This window comes from Syngnathus typhle, linkage group LG10, assembly GCF_033458585.1.
Source record: "Syngnathus typhle isolate RoL2023-S1 ecotype Sweden linkage group LG10, RoL_Styp_1.0, whole genome shotgun sequence".
In the NCBI taxonomy this organism is placed as follows: domain Eukaryota; kingdom Metazoa; phylum Chordata; class Actinopteri; order Syngnathiformes; family Syngnathidae; genus Syngnathus; species Syngnathus typhle.
In genome coordinates this window covers 11663105-11680302 of record NC_083747.1, presented here as the reverse complement: position 1 = coordinate 11680302, position 17198 = coordinate 11663105, and the positions used below count along the sequence as shown (strand labels likewise).

The window sequence follows — 17198 nt, the reverse complement described above, 5'->3', positions numbered from 1 at the left end:
TTTAAGAAGTAGGTTAGTCTAACAATTAGGTTAATATTTTCTGCAGAAATTTTCCACTAAGAATGTTTCTCAAAATATTTGATGTATTTTATTCAATTAAAGAAACTTTCTATTACTTTAACAGCATTTTACTCAAAAAGACTAAATATATTCTACCTTGGGGGAAATTTCCGCTGCAAGTTTCCTGCTTTTGGTGGAGTGTTGCTGCAGTTCTTGCAAAACAATGACACAGCACTTGTACAGTAGTCACACGTGAGAAGCGCAGCTTCGGCTTAGCGTATGTTTAATTTTCCCAAACTTTGTTGCTTTTTTTTTTTTTTCACGAGTTTCCCTCCTTGTTCCCCACCTAACCATCTCGTCGTGCCCCCACCCCGCACATGCCCTCCCTCTCTCCTGCTCCCCCATATTGTCTTGGAAGAAGGGGTGACATTTGGACAAGGCGAGGAAAACACAGTGCCGACAAATATTGGAACTGAGGCAAATAAATCACGCCGGCCGGCTCAGAGGAAAAAGCGGGCAGAGGGATACAGGCGGCCGCCGACGTGGACCACGGCTCCATTTACATTAGCTGAGGGGAAGGGGCCGTAAAGCGACACTTGACAACGCCGGAGCAAATGCCGCAATTTATCGATTGACTCTCAAAATCGTTTGCTGTTGGCAGCTGTTGAGGAATAAGCAAACGGAGAGCCCGCTGCGAAATGAATGGAAAGGACAAGCGACGATAAATCCCAACAATCTAATGGCACAAATTGTCGAATTTGGGTTGCGACGCTTCTGAAGCTGGACCGGCAGAGAAGGCCTCGCTGACCCTAAATGTTTACTTCTGCCAGAGGCCGTTCAAATCCCAGGATTTTATGGATTTATCAAGTAGTGACTTTTTTTTTTTTTTCTCCCCTCTGACGCGCCAACAAAGCGAAAACGGCTCTTGTCCCGCTCGTATTTATGACTCGGAGGTGGGGGCTCATTTGCTTGAATCAGTCGTTGCGCCGCTGCCATCAAACATTCGCAGACGTCGCCACGCTGGCCGTCGCCACGCTGGCCGTCGCCACGCTGGCCGTCGTCACGCTGGTCCTGTCACCCTGAACCCTGTGACACCCTGAACCCTGTGACACCCGCTTCCTTACGAAATTCTTCCCTATCTTCCCATGCTTTTCCGGCCTCGTGTCATATTCCTTCTTTGTGTGGCCCCTCCTCCCGGTGACGTCATCTTCCGCGGTCGCCCACGGCAACGCCATGGTGATGAGCGGCCCGCTGTCACGTCCGGCGCCTCTGCTACACCGGTCCCCTTCCTTCAACCTCCTCTCGTAAATAACACCCCATCTTTTTTTTTTCCCCCCCCTCTTTTTGAAATCTTTATCTCTCCCCCATTTTGTGGACATTTTATCATGCGCTGCCGATAGACTGTAGCTGGGCTGCAAGGCCTGATGAGGAAATGGAGGATGCTATGAAAGCCCGGTGAAGCATTTATTCATTCTTTTGAAAGAAAGTGGCCCAGGACAGTCCGCCGTCCTGAATCAAAACAAGGCGTCCAATCAAATGAGTCTATTTGTCACCTTTGTGCGCAAGGTCACGATCTTCAGCGGCGGGAGTCCATCCTCGTTCAAAATGGCGCGCGGGAGATAGGCTGGTTTGTTAACTTCATTCAGCATTCAGTTAGTTGTCAATAACCAGAAACACGTCGAGTCTTTCAAAAGGTGGTTGAAAGTTTTGGGACACTTCTATGCTCAACATCATGTCTCAAGAGGAGGACAACAAAAATGGCAGCAGACCCACCAAGTACGAGCCAGCCTGACCGCTGAGTGTTCTCTCGGTGACTGTTAAGATGATAATCATTTCAAAATATGAATACTAATAGAGCCCCCCCCCCCCCCTGCAAGTCACCTTCACCTGCTACCTACGCATCCGAGGAACACTGCGTCACGCAAGAGCGCGTTCCCGCTGACAAAGAGCCACGCGCGCGGCGGTGTATGAATATTATGGGATGCCGGCCGTGTTGTTAGGCAGGGAAAAGTGCAGTGGTGGTGGGAGGGGGGATGAGCGGGGGGGGGGGGGTGCTTGAGAGGTGGAAGTAAGACGGCTAAGATGCCAGGAGGAGGCGGACGGAAAGTCGCACGCGGCCTTTGTTGCTAAGCGAAGTGTGCGCACTGACTGACGGGTAGGCTGTTATAGCGGAAAGCTGTAGAAATACAAATTACAGATAAAGGAACGTCACCGTGTACAAACAATTTTTTAATATGCATTTCAAAATTGATCTCTGATTTCACATTTTTTTGGTTTACAAACAGTCTTGGCCTGACTGCTGGCGCCTCACAACGCTGAATCAGTTATTTCATTTTTCCGGAAGCGTGGAACTGCCAATGTGAAGTGAACCACATTTGGTAAAGTCGCTCAAACCTATTAGCAAAATGGAGGCTAAATGCCAAAAGCAGTATTTTCCCATGACTGTTGCATTATGGGAAACATGCTAAGCCTTTTAGCATTTAACCGACGTTCTACCTGCTCGTTGGTACGACCTTGCAGTACATTCGAACGACGTAACCCAGTCAAAAACGTTCACTCCAAATTTAGGCCTTCCTGAGATCTGTGGTCCTTGAAGTTTTCTTTTTCTTTGCACACCATCCGACCTCATTGACTTGAACCGGATCATAGGTGGCCACAGTGGCGGACATTGTTTTTGCACAAAGCACAAATTGTTTTGTTGGTCAGCCCAGGTAGATGCTCATTCAGCGACTATTATGGGCTGTCACTGGTGGTGGTTGGGCCTACCTCCAGAGACTATGGTTTCCCTCCCATTTCCTTGCCTTTTAAAAGTGTAGTATATTATGGGATGTAGTTCGTTTGGAGTATATTATGGTCTGGAGAGGCACGCATGGGCGGGGGGCGTCGCCATGACAACGCGGTGGCTCCGAGGCCCTGGGCATGTATGTCTTGGAGTGGGTAACGTGCGCGTGAATGCGTGCGAGTGAGAGCGCGCGCGCGCGTCAAAGAGAGGGAGGGAGGGGGCAGGCTGGGCCCTGCGAGTATTATGGTCTGTCGGTTGCGTGGTAACCATGCAGAGTCCTGCGCGCGTGTGGGAGGGGAGGGGGGATTATTATGGGATGTCTGGCCCCCTTTGTGTGCTCGCGAGGATGTTAGCTAAGCTCTGAGGCTGGGGGAGAGGACAGGGCATCGTGTTTTCGTTTGTTCCCCTAATGAATGAACACTAAATTGACTAAAACGTGCCGAGTTGTGGGAAGAGGCACGGAAGAGAGAGAGATCACTTCGACCTGGGACCGCACAAGCACGCCGCAGCAAGTTTCCAAGGTGTCAAGGTAGGCCTTTTTCGGCTTCAACTTTCCATTGTCGTGTTCCAACTTGAGAGTGTCATTTGTGTAGTGTGTCTAAACCTAATTAGCCAACTTGTTTCATATTGTAAACACAGTGCCATTTAAAAAAAAAAAACCCAAAAAAAACGTAGCCGCCCCCTCCCTTCCCCCTTGGACAGTACACCCACCTCGGTCCACTCTCCGGCAGTCCCACGTCATTTTCCCTCCTCCCCCGTCGACCGACCGAGGAGTGAGAGCTTTAGGAGGGATTAATTCGAGCGAGGAGGTGGTGGGGGGGCACACTGGAGACATGTCAGGCAGCGACGATGACAGGGACGACTTCGGGGCCGCCGAGGAGCACTCGTTACTCCACGGTAAGCTGAGTCTTCTTTTTGTTTTGACCGGGGGAGTGCGTGTATGTTTGGAGGGGGAGGGGGGTCGCCTTCAAAGCGAGGCTAACGTGTTAGCCCGAGCTAGCTCCCCGTCGCCTCGGTCACGATAGGTTAGTTAAGCTAACTTCACGTGCAGGTGTCCCCCCTCCTTTTCCTTATTTACAATTTTGACGCGCGCTTTCGCCGAGGGGACCACCGCCGACTGTCAAAGTTGTGCAAAAAAAGAATAAAAGCCCACAAGTTGTTCAACCCTGGTGTTTTGTGCCACACGGTAGGCGTGCACGCGGATTTGTGTGTGCACGCCACTGTGCACGCGCCCCAACCCCCCTCCTTCCTCTTCCTCCACTCTCCAGCCTGCAGGGGCGTGCATGTTTGCGCCTGCGCCACTACCCCCCCCCCCCCCCCCCCCCACACACACACACACACACACACACTTCAAATAGAGGTTAAACGTGGGAATGAATAAAGTGACAAGCATTTTGAGTGTCACCTGCAGACGACAACGAGGCCGAAGACATCATGTCTGACATAGAAGAGGCTCCCAAATCCAAGAAGAAGAAGAAGGCCAAGAAGAGCAGCAGGGAGAGCAGAAGCAACAAGAGGCAGAGAGCTGTCAGAGAGGTGAGTTGGTTCTCACATTTTCATCATACTTACATACATACATACACACATACCTGTCACAATGGCTCATGGGCATAGTTAATTCAACAACAAATTAATGAAAGAAAACAAAAATGTCTGTTTTCAATGTTCTTTCCATACAAACAGGAGTTGCCGCTGAGCTCTCCTGAGCACCTCATTGAAGGGGAGGCAACAGAGCGGGACCTGGATGAGGGAGGCCTGCGCTCGGACAGTGATGGAAGCGATTACGCCCCGGGAAGGAAAAAGAAGAAACGCTCCAGCTCGACCAAAGACAAGAAGAAGTCCGGCGGGTCTGCGGAGAAAGGGGGCTCATCCAAGAGCAAGCGCAAAGATCCAGAGCCAGATGACGACGAAGATGACGATGATGATTGCCAGGTAAACTGGGAATTGTCACACAGCGCGTTCCACAAGGCGGTGTTGATTTGCGTCTTCCCCACTCCTTTTCCAACCTTAGCCGAAAAGCTCCTCACAGATGCTGGATGCCTGGGGCATGAAAGACATTGACCACACCTTTACTCAGGAAGACTACAACTCACTCACCAACTACAAGGCCTTCAGTCAGTTTGTCAGGTGTGAAAACTGTACCAAATTGTATTCAACGTTGAACCTTCCCTCTTGAAGAGCAGCAAAATATTAGAATTATTTTTTAGAATCACGCCATGCAGTTTTGTAACTATTATTAAAACATAAATATCGGAACGCATCAATGAAAACTCATTGTGCCAACTTGACATTTGTTGTTCTCCTCAGGCCGTTGATTGCAGCCAAGAACCCCAAAATTGCTGTGTCCAAGATGATGACGCTAATGATGGCCAAGTGGAGAGAGTTTAGCACAAACAATCCCCATAAGGTGTCACATTGAATCCATTCAATGACGCATGACTGAAGCACTTCCTGACCGGATGTCTCCTTTGCAGGGCTCCGCCTCCGCCAATGCAGCCTTGGCAGCCGCCAATGTGGCAGCTGCTGTGGAGAACATGGTGGTTGCCGGGACGGACGGAGGGCCCGATGGTGGTGCCGCACCCCCTGCCGCCGTCACCGCTCAGACATCGCCCGCTGCTCCGGTGGCAGCCCCGCCACCGCCGCCACCGCCGCCGCCGCCTCTCCGCAAGGCAAAAACCAAAGAAGGCAAAGGTAACTGCACGGAGGGCCATGTGAGAAAACATCCTGGCCTGTGTTTGAAATCATTCATGTATTCCCCTCTCTTCATTTCCGGCTCAGGACCTAATGCTCGTAAAAAATCCAAGTCTAAAGTTCCACCGAAGCCCAAACCCAAGAAAGTGGCTCCACTCAAGATCAAACTTGGTGGCCTAAACAGCAAGAGAAAGCGCTCCTCGGTAAGATTTTTTGACACTTTTTTGTCTTCTTGTCTTTTGCCGACGTTAACGGTGTTTGAGCACGTCGCTCTTCTCCCTTTCAGAGCGATGAAGATGAGCCCGATGTGGACAGCGACTTTGACGAAAGCAACTTCTCCGTGTCAGAGGGCTCCAGCCGCAGCAGCCGCAGCAAGAAGAAGTCCAAGAGCTCGAAGAAAAAGAAGAAAGGTGCGGCGTGAAACTCCCACCCGTCTTTTGTTCTATTGTCGGCTCAGAACGTCAGCTCACGTGTGCCCCCCCTCCAACCAGTGGAGACGGAGGATGGCGACGGCTACGAGACGGACCATCAGGACTACTGTGAGGTGTGCCAGCAGGGAGGAGAGATCATTCTGTGCGACACCTGCCCCAGGGCTTATCACATGGTCTGCTTGGACCCTGACATGGAAAAGGCCCCCGAGGGCAAGTGGAGCTGCCCACACTGCGTGAGTACTGTCGGAGTTCCAAACTCGGGCCAATTTCCGAAGTGACACACAAACAAAGAAATCTTTGACGCCAATGGAGTAGCGACCACAGTGAAAGGAAACTTACCTCAGATGTCTTACTCGTGCACCCTCATCTTTACCTTTGATTTGACACACCAGGAGAAGGAGGGCATCCAGTGGGAGGCAAGGGAGGAGCTCTCCGACGCCGAAGTGGAAGACGAGGACGACAGGCAGGACGACGGCGCCGAGGAAGAGGACGACCACCACATTGAGTATTGCAGGGTGTGCAAGGACGGAGGGGAGCTCCTTTGCTGCGACACTTGCCCCTCGTCCTACCACATCCACTGTCTCAACCCGCCTCTCCCCGAGATCCCCAACGGCGAGTGGATCTGCCCCCGCTGCAAGGTACCCAATCAAGTCTCCTCCGATTAGAGACAGCCAAAGCAACACCGACTCTCTCTCCTCTTGTTGACAGTGTCCACCGATGAAGGGTAAAGTCCAGAAGGTCTTAACATGGCGTTGGGGAGAGCCGCCTGCCCCCACGCCCGTTCCCCGGCCTTCTGACCTGCCCGCTGAGGCTCCCGATCCCCCACCGTTGGTTGGCCGCAGGGAGAGGGAGTTCTTTGTGAAATGGTGCAACATGTCTTATTGGCACTGCTCCTGGGTGCTCGAACTCCAGGTGCTCGCCTCTCCTGACGCTGCTGGACATCCGTGTTGTTACGATGCACCTTCTAACCTTCATGCCTGTGCTCACCAGTTGGAGCTGAACTGCCAGGTGATGTTCCGCAACTACCAGAGGAAGACCGACATGGACGAGCCGCCGCCTGTTGACTTTGGCGGCGAGGGCGACGACGACAAGAGCACCAAGAGGAAGAACAAGGATCCGCTCTTTGTCCACATGGAGGCGGAGTTCTACCGCTATGGAGTCAAGATGGAGTGGCTGATGATACACCGCATCCTCAACCACAGGTGAACGAACGCTTGAGACACTAGCGTGAAATATTAGTGAATGCAAATGTCCTCGCCGTGACCCTGGATTATTGATTTTGCTCGAAGCGGACAGATGATCTCACGCTTTCCATTTCAGTGTGGACAGGAAGGGCAACGTGCACTACCTGATCAAATGGCGAGATCTGGCCTACGACCAGTCCACGTGGGAGAGCGAAGACATGGACATCCCAGAGTTTGACCTTTACAAGCAGACCTACTGGAATCACAGGTAGACGCAGGCTTGCTTGCGTACCGGACTTCTTTCTGAATTGAAATAGAGCCAAGAGGCACTCAACATGCTTTTTCCAAACAAACCAGAGAGTTGATGATTGGTGATGAGGGCAGACCTGGCAAGAAGCTTAAGAAGCCTGTCAAAATTAAGAAGACGGAGCGTCCACCTGCTAATCCTGTGGTAGACGTAAGTTCTCCACCCAAACATTTGCTTTTTTTGGTTCGCAACTGCTCGCTGGTCATTCAGTGTTGTCAAGTGAAGGAGCAGGAAAGTGAATGCTGGTGGTATTCATCATCCTCTCTGCTTCCTCGTGCAGCCCACCATAAAGTTTGACCGTCAGCCTGACTACCTGGACAGCACTGGGGGCACTCTTCACCCCTACCAGCTAGAGGGCCTGAACTGGCTCAGGTTTTCTTGGGCGCAGGCCACCGACACCATCCTGGCCGATGAGATGGGCTTAGGAAAGACTGTCCAGACCGCTGTCTTCCTCTACTCGCTTTACAAGGAGGTGAGACACCCAAGGGACGCATATTTCATATTAGTACAGTGTTACTTACTGACTTCGAAGTTACGTAACTGTAACAATGTTACAAGTTTGGTTGCCGACTATGTTAAACTTGTAGGTCAATGTACCATAGTAAAGGTTTTATTCTGTCCAGTTGGCTCTCCTCTGTCCGTCAGTGTCAGTTGGGGCGGTCGCACATTGGACATAGAGCAACATTGCCCGTTACAGGGGAGCAGCTCATAGTCAGGAGCTTTGTCCTAAAGGCAGGGCAAGACAATTGATTGCAGGCTGAATATGAAATGTTGACACTGCCCTCACTCGCTTATCAGGGTCACTCCAAAGGTCCCTTCCTGGTTAGCGCACCTCTGTCTACCATCATCAATTGGGAGAGAGAGTTTGAGATGTGGGCCCCGGACATGTATGTGGTCACCTATGTGGGTGACAAGGACAGCAGGGCTGTCATCCGAGAGAACGAGTTCTCCTTCGAAGGGAATGCCATCCGAGGTGGGAAGAAGGCTTCCAAGATGAAGGTGAGAAAGACACAAAATGTCATATTGAAACTATTCAGTGTGGCTCCCAGGCCTAAAGGTTCTGCTTTTTCTCTCCACGTGGATTTCTGCTCTGCAGAAAGACTCCACAGTTAAATTTCATGTCCTCCTCACGTCCTATGAGCTGATCACCATCGACCAGGCTGTGCTGGGCTCTATCGAATGGGCCTGTCTGGTTGTGGACGAAGCTCACAGGCTGAAAAACAACCAGTCCAAGGTGACCACACACGTTCATTTACTGCTTCTATACAGGCATTGCCCGATAATACATTCTGGTGGTATGATAACCATGAGCAAAAATATTGATCAGGTAAATAAAAACTGTTTTTTTTTCCTACAGAAACTACGATATTTTTAATGAAGAAAAATGCGTCCATGTTGAGTCGAGCTTGTTTCAATTTCGAATGTATTTTCCGTTGCTGATTAATTCCTTCCCCTCTGTCAGTTCTTCAGAGTGTTGAACAACTACCCGCTGCAACACAAGCTTCTGCTGACCGGCACGCCTCTTCAAAACAACCTGGAAGAGCTCTTCCATTTGCTTAACTTCCTGACTCCAGAGAGATTCAAGTCAGCCTCAGCACATCCTCGCCCCGAGCGTGTCGCATGAGTAGATTGCCCTCATTTGGCTCAACGTTGTTTTTCCTCCTCCCTCTTCTTCCGCAGCAACTTGGAAGGCTTCTTGGAGGAATTTGCCGACATCGCCAAAGAGGACCAGATCAAGAAGCTCCACGATATGCTAGGCCCGCACATGCTCAGGAGGCTGAAAGCGGACGTCTTCAAGCACATGCCATCCAAGACCGAGCTCATTGTCAGAGTGGAGCTCAGCCCCATGCAGAAGTCAGTCTAAAGTTTGGAAGTCACGATGTTGATGATTCTTTCTGGAAACTAATTTGTTGTTCTTGTTTCCATCTAGGAAATACTACAAGTTTATATTAACTCGGAACTTTGAGGCCTTGAACACCCGCGGAGGAGGAAACCAAGTCTCTTTGCTCAACGTGGTGATGGATCTGAAAAAGTGCTGCAATCACCCCTACCTGTTTCCCGCTGCCGCTACCGTACGACCCGTGTCTCGTTGTTACGATGCCGCGCGGACGGCTGAAACGCGAACACGTCATCAAATCCATCTCATCGTTTCTCGTGGCAGGAGGCTCCGAAACTTCCCAACGGCATGTACGAGGGCTTGGCTCTGACCAAGGCATCCGGCAAGCTGATGCTCTTGCACAAGATGATGAAGAAGTTGAAGGAAGGAGGTCACAGGGTGCTGGTTTTCTCCCAGATGACCAAAATGCTGGACCTGCTGGAGGACTTCCTGGAAAACGAGGGCTACAAATACGAGAGAATTGACGGCGGGGTCACGGGCAACATGCGGCAGGAGGCCATCGACCGCTTTAATGGTTGACCGTTTATCCCTCACATTATTGCCTATGTACTGAAATGAGGCGGTTTGCATGTTTTGAACATCCGTCTTGTTTTTTATTCCAACAGCTCCCGGCGCTCCACAGTTTGCCTTCCTCCTCTCAACTCGAGCAGGAGGTTTGGGCATCAATCTTGCCTCCGCAGACACCGTTATCATTTATGACTCCGACTGGAACCCTCACAATGATATCCAGGTATGATGACCCCCAGGCTCGAGTCAAGTAATTAAATTCTAGGGCACCAAAGTTGCCTCTGTAGGTTAGGGGGGAAAAAAAATCAGGGGTTTAAACTGTTGTATTCATGTGCGTGTGCTGCAGGCATTCAGTCGAGCTCACCGTATCGGCCAGAACAGGAAGGTGATGATCTATCGCTTTGTGACAAAAGCATCCGTGGAGGAGAGGATCACACAGGTAAAAAAAAGAAAAACGTCCTTACGTACAGTTCAACCTTGCTCATTTGTCTCTCCTTTATTAGGTCGCAAAGAAAAAAATGATGCTCACCCACTTGGTTGTGCGACCCGGCCTCGGCTCCAAGACCGGTTCCATGTCCAAGCAGGAGCTTGACGACATTCTCAAATTTGGAACCGAGGAGTTATTCAAGGATGAGGCTGGAGAGGGTCGGTGGCATTTTCTGGTTGTCATTGGACGAGTTTATTTCATATTTAATGTTGTCATTCGTCTCGCGTTCAGGGGACAACAAAGAGGACGACAGCAGTGTGATCCACTACGACGACCAAGCCATTGATCGTCTACTGGACCGGAACCGGGACGCCACGGATGACACCGAAATCCAGAGCATGAACGAATACCTCAGCTCCTTCAAAGTTGCACAATACGTAGTCAAAGACGAGGATGATGAGGTACACGTCGCGAAAGCCCCGATGACGGCGGGGATAGTCTGCACCCAAACGTCAATCTTTGTATAACATCAGGAGGAGGAAGTGGAGCGGGAGGTGATCAAGCAGGAGGAAAGCGTCGACCCCGACTACTGGGAGAAGCTGCTACGTCATCACTACGAGCAGCAGCAAGAGGATCTGGCCCGCAATCTGGGCAAAGGCAAAAGAACTCGAAAGCCGGTTAACTACAATGACGGTTCTCAGGAGGACCGAGGTATAAGACAGGGTACAGAAACATATATAATGCAACCTCTTCTTTCTGTCCTGTGCTGTCGTTCATGTCCGTGTCCGTGTTGCACCGTGAGTGTGTGTTTGGGAAGCTCTTGGAGCATTTATTCAATCTTCTTGATGTCCACTTTGAGGCCCATGTACGATCAAGACAAGTCAGCACACTCGTAGTGTGCTGATGCGTCGTCGTTGTCCTACAATTGTGCTGAATTGTTGTTTTGTTTTTTTTAGTGAGGACAAACGGCTTCAGATGGAGATCAAGTATGTGGAATAAACGCTCAAACGGCTTTCATTCTGTATTGCATGAAATGTGTGTTGTACTTATTTGGAGTTTTAGGGACTGGGTGTAGTTGAATATTCATCTTTTCCAAAGTGATGCATCATTTAAAGTCTGCTCTTTGATCATATTGAGGAAGAGTGATGATATTAGAACTTGCTAAAACAATGAATGCATGCTATTTTTTTGTAGACAGCAGCTTTAAAATCTTTAAAAAAAAAAAAAAAAGCAAAGAACAAAAGCGTTTTTGTCATGACTATCAATCCGATTGTGACCAAGAGTTAAGGGAGTTTTTCCTTTCATCTTCCCCGCACCCAGATTGGCAAGAGGATCAATCCGACAACCAGTCTGATTATTCTGTGGCGTCGGAGGAGGGCGACGAGGACTTTGACGAGCGTTCTGAAGGTACACACAAACGCGTCGATGCTCTTATGGGCTTGCGTGTGTCGCCTTTGGTGCTGCATAAGTCATCTGTCTGTGCTCTGTGGGATTTCCCAAAGCACAGTGGAACCTTAAACAGTTACTCGAAACAAGGTTTCCAATTGAATAAAAATACTAGAGTCACTTTTAGACTCAAAGTGCCACCTTTTGGATGGATCTCTTGTGGAGTTCAACTTTCGAGGTATATTTTCCAGGAACTGTACAACCTTTCAGGTTTCACGGTAGCGACTTGAAGATTAAAAAAAATATACACTCTAACACACTAAAACAAATTGTCTGCATATATCTTCAAGCTGCAGTTCTTGCTTTCCCTTACTAACAAGCTTCACAACCGCCCCCACCTTGCAGATATCCGTACCAATTCTGACGCAAGCTACACTGGCCACAAGTTAAGCCCAGAAAAGAGCAGATGTCCATGCATCATCTGCTCGGGGCGCACAAAGGCAAGACGAGATGAAAAAAGCGAGAGCTGTCCGCCGAAGGAGAAGGCGGCAGCGGCCAAGGCACAGAAAACGCTCGACGCCTACTTGGGCGTGGTTTGCCTTTAAAAGACAAATTGTACTCTCGTTGAGTTTGTTCATATGTTCACTTAAATTGTTAGCACTTGCTCTAATTTTCTAATTCACATTTTGCTGATCTACTGTCACCATTGTTGCCCTTAATCAAAGATCTTGCTGTTACTGAATTTGGATTAAATGGTGCTGCTTTCAGTTGTAAGTGTCCTGAAAGCATTTGTGTTCCAAATGGCGGCTGTTGAGGTAAACGTGTGGCCAAAGAAAAAGAGAGAGGGGGGCACCTTCAGCACAAGGTTGCCGTGATTGTGTGTAAGTCCAACATCCTTTCCGTGGAACCTACAGGACAATTACATCCGACACAAACACTCGTTAAGTTCCAGAACACGCATTTATTTCATTGTTGGAGTAAAATACTCGTAGTTTGCCGCGTGATGATCTGACTGATCTTTTGTCCCGCTGCAGCTAACGCCCGTAGACCGAGCCGCAAAGGGTTACGAAACGACCGGGACAAGCCTCTGCCTCCGCTCCTGGCCCGAGTGGGAGGAAACATTGAGGTGACTTTGACTTTGTCTTCAGTTGTTTTCCACCGACTTCTTACTGAGATTCGCTTCCGATGTCAGGTTCTGGGCTTCAACGCGCGGCAGAGGAAGGCTTTCCTGAATGTGGTGATGCGCTATGGGATGCCTCCCCAGGATGCTTTCAACAACCAGTGGCTTGTCAGGGACCTTCGAGGGAAATCTGAGAAGGAATTCAAGTGAGGCTCATTTAGTTATTTTCAAGTGCGGTCCATATGTTGTGCTCCTTTCATTCCGCTATTTTTTTCCCCCAGGGCATACGTGTCTCTGTTCATGAGGCACCTGTGTGAGCCGGGAGCCGACGGAGCGGAGACCTTTGCAGATGGCGTCCCGCGAGAGGGACTGTCCAGGCAACACGTGCTAACCCGCATCGGTGTCATGTCCCTCATCAGAAAAAAGGTTGGACTTTCATCTCCATCCGATTTGATGCCCGATGGAGCGCGCGTCGTGACGCAACGCATTGCTCCCCGCAGGTGCAGGAGTTTGAGCATGTGAACGGTCAGTGGTCCATGCCTTGGATGGCGGAGCTGGAGGAAAACAAGAGGGCGGCGGCTTTGGCTGCGGGTGAAGACCCCAAGACCCCTTCGAGTGGGACGCCCGCCGATACGCAACCCAACACTCCTGTGCCAGGTATGGGGGATGTGAAGCTCAGTTTGTAACCTTCATGAAGCTTTCAAAACTGTATTTGAGCATTTAAAAAAACAAAAAAATGCATTCTAACAAAAGCGACTTTGTATCAACAGAGGATCTCTCAAGATCAGACGACAAAGAGGACATTAAGAAGGATGCCGAAGACACCAAAGCCAGAAAGACGGACGAGCCAGAGGTGATTCGTCAGTCACGCCTCATCGATTACGGTAATGGCATTGACCTCATTTAAAACGCGCCATCATTCCCTTTGCCTCAGATTATTGAAATCCCAGATGAGTCCGACAAGTCACCGGCCTCTGAAAGCAAAGATGAGGATCCTGTAGCTAAGGAGGACAAAGAGAAGGAGACACGAGGTGGCGATGAAGGGAGCGAGCCCGACGACCTTAGCAAGGACAGAGAGGACAAGGCCGACAAGACCCTTCCTGCTGATGTCAAAGGTGAAGAGATGGATGGAAAAACAGATGCGGAGGAGCGATCAAAAGGTGAGGCTGTATTTTTTTTTTTAAACGTTTATTTTAATTTCATTAGTGTGCTTTAAATCTTTTTTTTTTTCTTTCTTTCAGCTGAAGAAGCTAAAGATGAAAAGATGGATCCAGAGAAAGGTGCGCACATGTTTATGCAGTCTCTAAATGTTCGAGGCGCTCCTTTTGGTGAAGAAAATGTGCGACATACTATACATCTCATAATTTCATGCAGATCAACAAGAGAGCAAAGATGGTGTGAAATCTGAGGACGCTAGCAGACTTCAAAATGGAGACAACACCAGGGAAGGAGTGCTGTCCATGTTGAATGTCAGCGAAGAAAAGAGGAAAGCCAGCAAGCAGAGGTTCATGTTCAACATAGCGGACGGAGGCTTCACAGGTGGGGGCACGCACGCACGCACGCATCCCCTTGCCCCTTCCAACCCTGTCTCATAACCTTTCTGACCCATAGAGCTTCACTCCCTTTGGCAAAATGAGGAGAGGGCAGCCACCGTCACTAAAAAAACCTTTGAGATTTGGCACCGTCGCCATGATTACTGGCTCCTTGCTGGCATCATACAGTATCCTTCATGTGCACATTTGGATCAAATGTTGTATGTTGACATTTGGAAAATCATCAGCAAATTTGAACTGTTTCATTGTTTTGAAAATCAAAGTCAATATTATTTTGTATCGAACCCGCTGGAGGTTTTTTGTTCTTCCCCAATCGAATGGCAACCTTCCGAATCAACCTCATGCCAACGATTCCCAAACAAAGTTGTTTTTGGCTTCAACGTGACGTTCCCCCAGGCACGGCTACGCTCGGTGGCAGGACGTGCAGAACGACGTCAGGTTCGCCATCCTCAATGAGCCCTTCAAGGGCGAAATGAGCAGAGGCAACTTCCTGGAAATCAAGAACAAGTTCCTGGCACGCAGGTTCAAGGTGAAGTGACCCCCCCCCCCTCGTCATTGTGTGAGTGCTGAAACTCAATTAGTGTGCTCACCGGCCAAACCTGGTCCTCTGGTAGTTACTGGAGCAAGCGTTGGTAATCGAGGAGCAGCTACGCCGGGCGGCCTACCTCAACATGACGGAGGACCCGGCACACCCTTCCATGGCGCTTAACACGCGCTTCAGTGAGGTGGAGTGTCTGGCCGAGTCCCACCAGCACCTCAGCAAGGAGTCCATGTCAGGAAACAAGCCAGCCAATGCAGTTCTGCATAAAGGTAAGACAAAGTGACGCCATTTAAAAAATATATAAATATATAATCTTTAGTCACCGTGGCAACCAAGTTATTACTTCAGATTTTATTTATTTATTTTTACCTTCCAGTTCTCAAACAGCTGGAGGAGCTGCTGAGCGACATGAAGGCGGATGTCACACGCCTCCCGGCGACCATCGCCAGGATACCGCCCGTGGCCGTGCGGCTGCAAATGTCAGAGCGCAACATCCTCAGCAGGCTGGCCAGCCGTGGGCCCGATGTGAGCGCCCCGAACCAGTCGCAGAGCGTGCAGCAGATGCAGGTTTCACGCTGAGCCAACGTAGTGGATCTCCGTTCCCAAACTTTCCTCTTTAACCTCCTTGTACAGCACAGGCAGGTCAGTCCTCCTCAGAACAAACACACGCACACACACCTCTTGCCTCTGAACCCAAAGGATCAGCACCAGAGACCGGAAGTAATAAAATACGGATCTCCTCAAACATGGCCGAACTGTGCCGAGTCATGCGCATTTCTGAAATCCTGGATCTTTGTTGCGGTGTTTGGACTATTGGAGGCCGAGTCTTGAACTGATTTTTCTGGCTCCTTTTCCCTTGTCGGAAATTATGCCATTTAAATGCTGTTTGTTTTTCTTGAGAAGTTGTGATGTCACCTGAACGTGTTTGTCTGTCGATGGTATGTACAGGTTCATCTTGCATCAAATATTGTGGAGAAATTAGTTTCATTCACTAGTTCCAATCAAAAAGGGAATTTTGTATCATCAGTGAATTTGAATATTACAAAACGAAAAGATTCTCAATTTAGAAATCAAGTACAAAGAGTATTGTCCAATCTTTCCAAAGTAGCTATAATGCAAATTTGTCCTTTTGAATTGAACTAGCGAATTAAAGCAACTTTTCGACAATGTAATTGTATGTACTACAGTGCCGTGCAAAGGTTTTAGGTCACCATCAATAATAAATGCAAATCGTCGGCCGGGTACTCGCCTTTTAGTAATGACATTGACAAACGGCAGCACGGCAAGGCTTAAGTGCATCGGTCTCAGCGTTTTTAGATTCTTGGTTCGAATCTCAGCATTCCTAAAACACACTGAAGGCTCCAAATTGTCAGTCAGTGTGCATGGCGGCCCAACACTTTTGCACTGTACGTTTAGAATTATACTGTATGTATATGTCAGTGAGACAGGCCCAATTTGGTGCTCCATTGCAGGATGTGCCGTCGTCCCAATGAGTAAGCCTGTTAGAGTCAAAGGTATTGTTGTCACCTCCATCCCAATATACCCGCCCGTCATATCACTTGAACTGGCCTGCTGATCGGCTCACGTAGTACCCAAGACATTCCTGAAATCCCCGCAAGCTCCTGTATTTTGCTCCAAATAAGGTACGCCCGAGGAGAAGGGGGCGAGTTTTGGGAGGTGTCGTCAGTCTTGAACTTAAATTAATTCTGTACATGTATCGTTATTAAGAATACCGCGTTGTTGTTTTTATCACGTTTGTTTTTCCAATGGGCCACAATAAAAGGTCAACTGCTGATCTTGATCTCTTGTTTTTAATGTCAATTCAATTTCTACTTTTAATGACTATACATAAGAAATGAGCAATTGAGGCAAAAGTAATGGGTTATTACTTTTATCGTGTCTCCAGACCTTCAGATGCAATCGTTGGGTGAGTGCGGGTTAGAATTAGCATTCTGCAAGGAAATTAATTGTTTATTTTCGGTTTTAGCTTTCTCAAAAAAATAAAAATAAAAAAGCAATAAATTATATTTAGGGCAGATCGAGTGACATTGGGTCATTTTGTTGGGTCACTGACTCATTGGGCATCAATGGATTACTCACCGTAAAGGCGTGCTTGAATGAGTTTGCTATGCAAGAGCCTTCTAATTAGAACAGAGATTCCCGCAAACACAAAGGAAAACATTTCAGTTTACCCACAAGAGTGCATATATATTATATACATATTGAAGTGTCTCAATACTTTTGTCTCTAGAATGTGCACTTTTAAGTTTTTCAGAGGAAGATTGGCCAAAGACCGAGTCAGGAAGCAGCATATTATCTCCTGGCAATTTCAGAGAATTAGACCAAATTGCAGGGCGGGAACATCATCTCAT

The 17198-nt window shown here is 48.9% G+C and overlaps 1 protein-coding gene across 7 annotated transcripts; it reads left to right on the top strand.

Annotated features, from left to right (window-relative positions):
- Positions 1–3059: 3059 nt before the first annotated feature.
- On the top strand, positions 3060–16619 carry chd4b (chromodomain helicase DNA binding protein 4b). 7 transcript variants are annotated; one of them, XM_061289857.1, is made up of 41 exons: positions 3060–3311; positions 3514–3679; positions 4194–4318; positions 4466–4714; positions 4794–4909; positions 5090–5189; positions 5257–5473; positions 5561–5676; positions 5760–5883; positions 5965–6137; positions 6297–6542; positions 6613–6816; positions 6895–7106; positions 7225–7356; positions 7446–7545; positions 7676–7867; positions 8194–8394; positions 8492–8629; positions 8858–8979; positions 9076–9249; positions 9326–9467; positions 9557–9806; positions 9898–10022; positions 10146–10238; positions 10303–10444; positions 10518–10687; positions 10760–10949; positions 11183–11212; positions 11547–11633; positions 12647–12738; positions 12805–12938; positions 13014–13158; positions 13233–13389; positions 13503–13585; positions 13667–13892; positions 13974–14012; positions 14107–14271; positions 14344–14452; positions 14682–14814; positions 14900–15095; positions 15203–16619. In XM_061289857.1, the coding sequence occupies exons 2-41, from the start codon at positions 3616–3618 to the stop codon at positions 15403–15405; spliced, it is 5916 nt and encodes a 1971-aa protein (XP_061145841.1). In that variant the 5' UTR covers positions 3060–3311; positions 3514–3615; the 3' UTR covers positions 15406–16619. The 7 variants fall into 7 exon arrangements, with proteins under 7 accessions (XP_061145841.1, XP_061145842.1, XP_061145839.1 ...); XM_061289858.1 differs by having other exon boundaries at positions 3485–3679; positions 10760–10937; XM_061289855.1 differs by having other exon boundaries at positions 3485–3679.
- The last annotated feature ends 579 nt before the right edge of the window (positions 16620–17198 follow it).

Coding starts and splice junctions, on each gene's coding strand:
- chd4b (XM_061289857.1), top strand. CDS start 3,616: ATGTCAGGCAGCGACGATGACAGGGACGACTTCGGGGCCGCCGAGGAG. Junction 9,250..9,325: donor GAGCTCAGCCCCATGCAGAA/GTCAGTCTAAAG, acceptor GTTTCCATCTAG/GAAATACTACAAGTTTATAT. Junction 14,013..14,106: donor AAAGATGGATCCAGAGAAAG/GTGCGCACATGT, acceptor AATTTCATGCAG/ATCAACAAGAGAGCAAAGAT.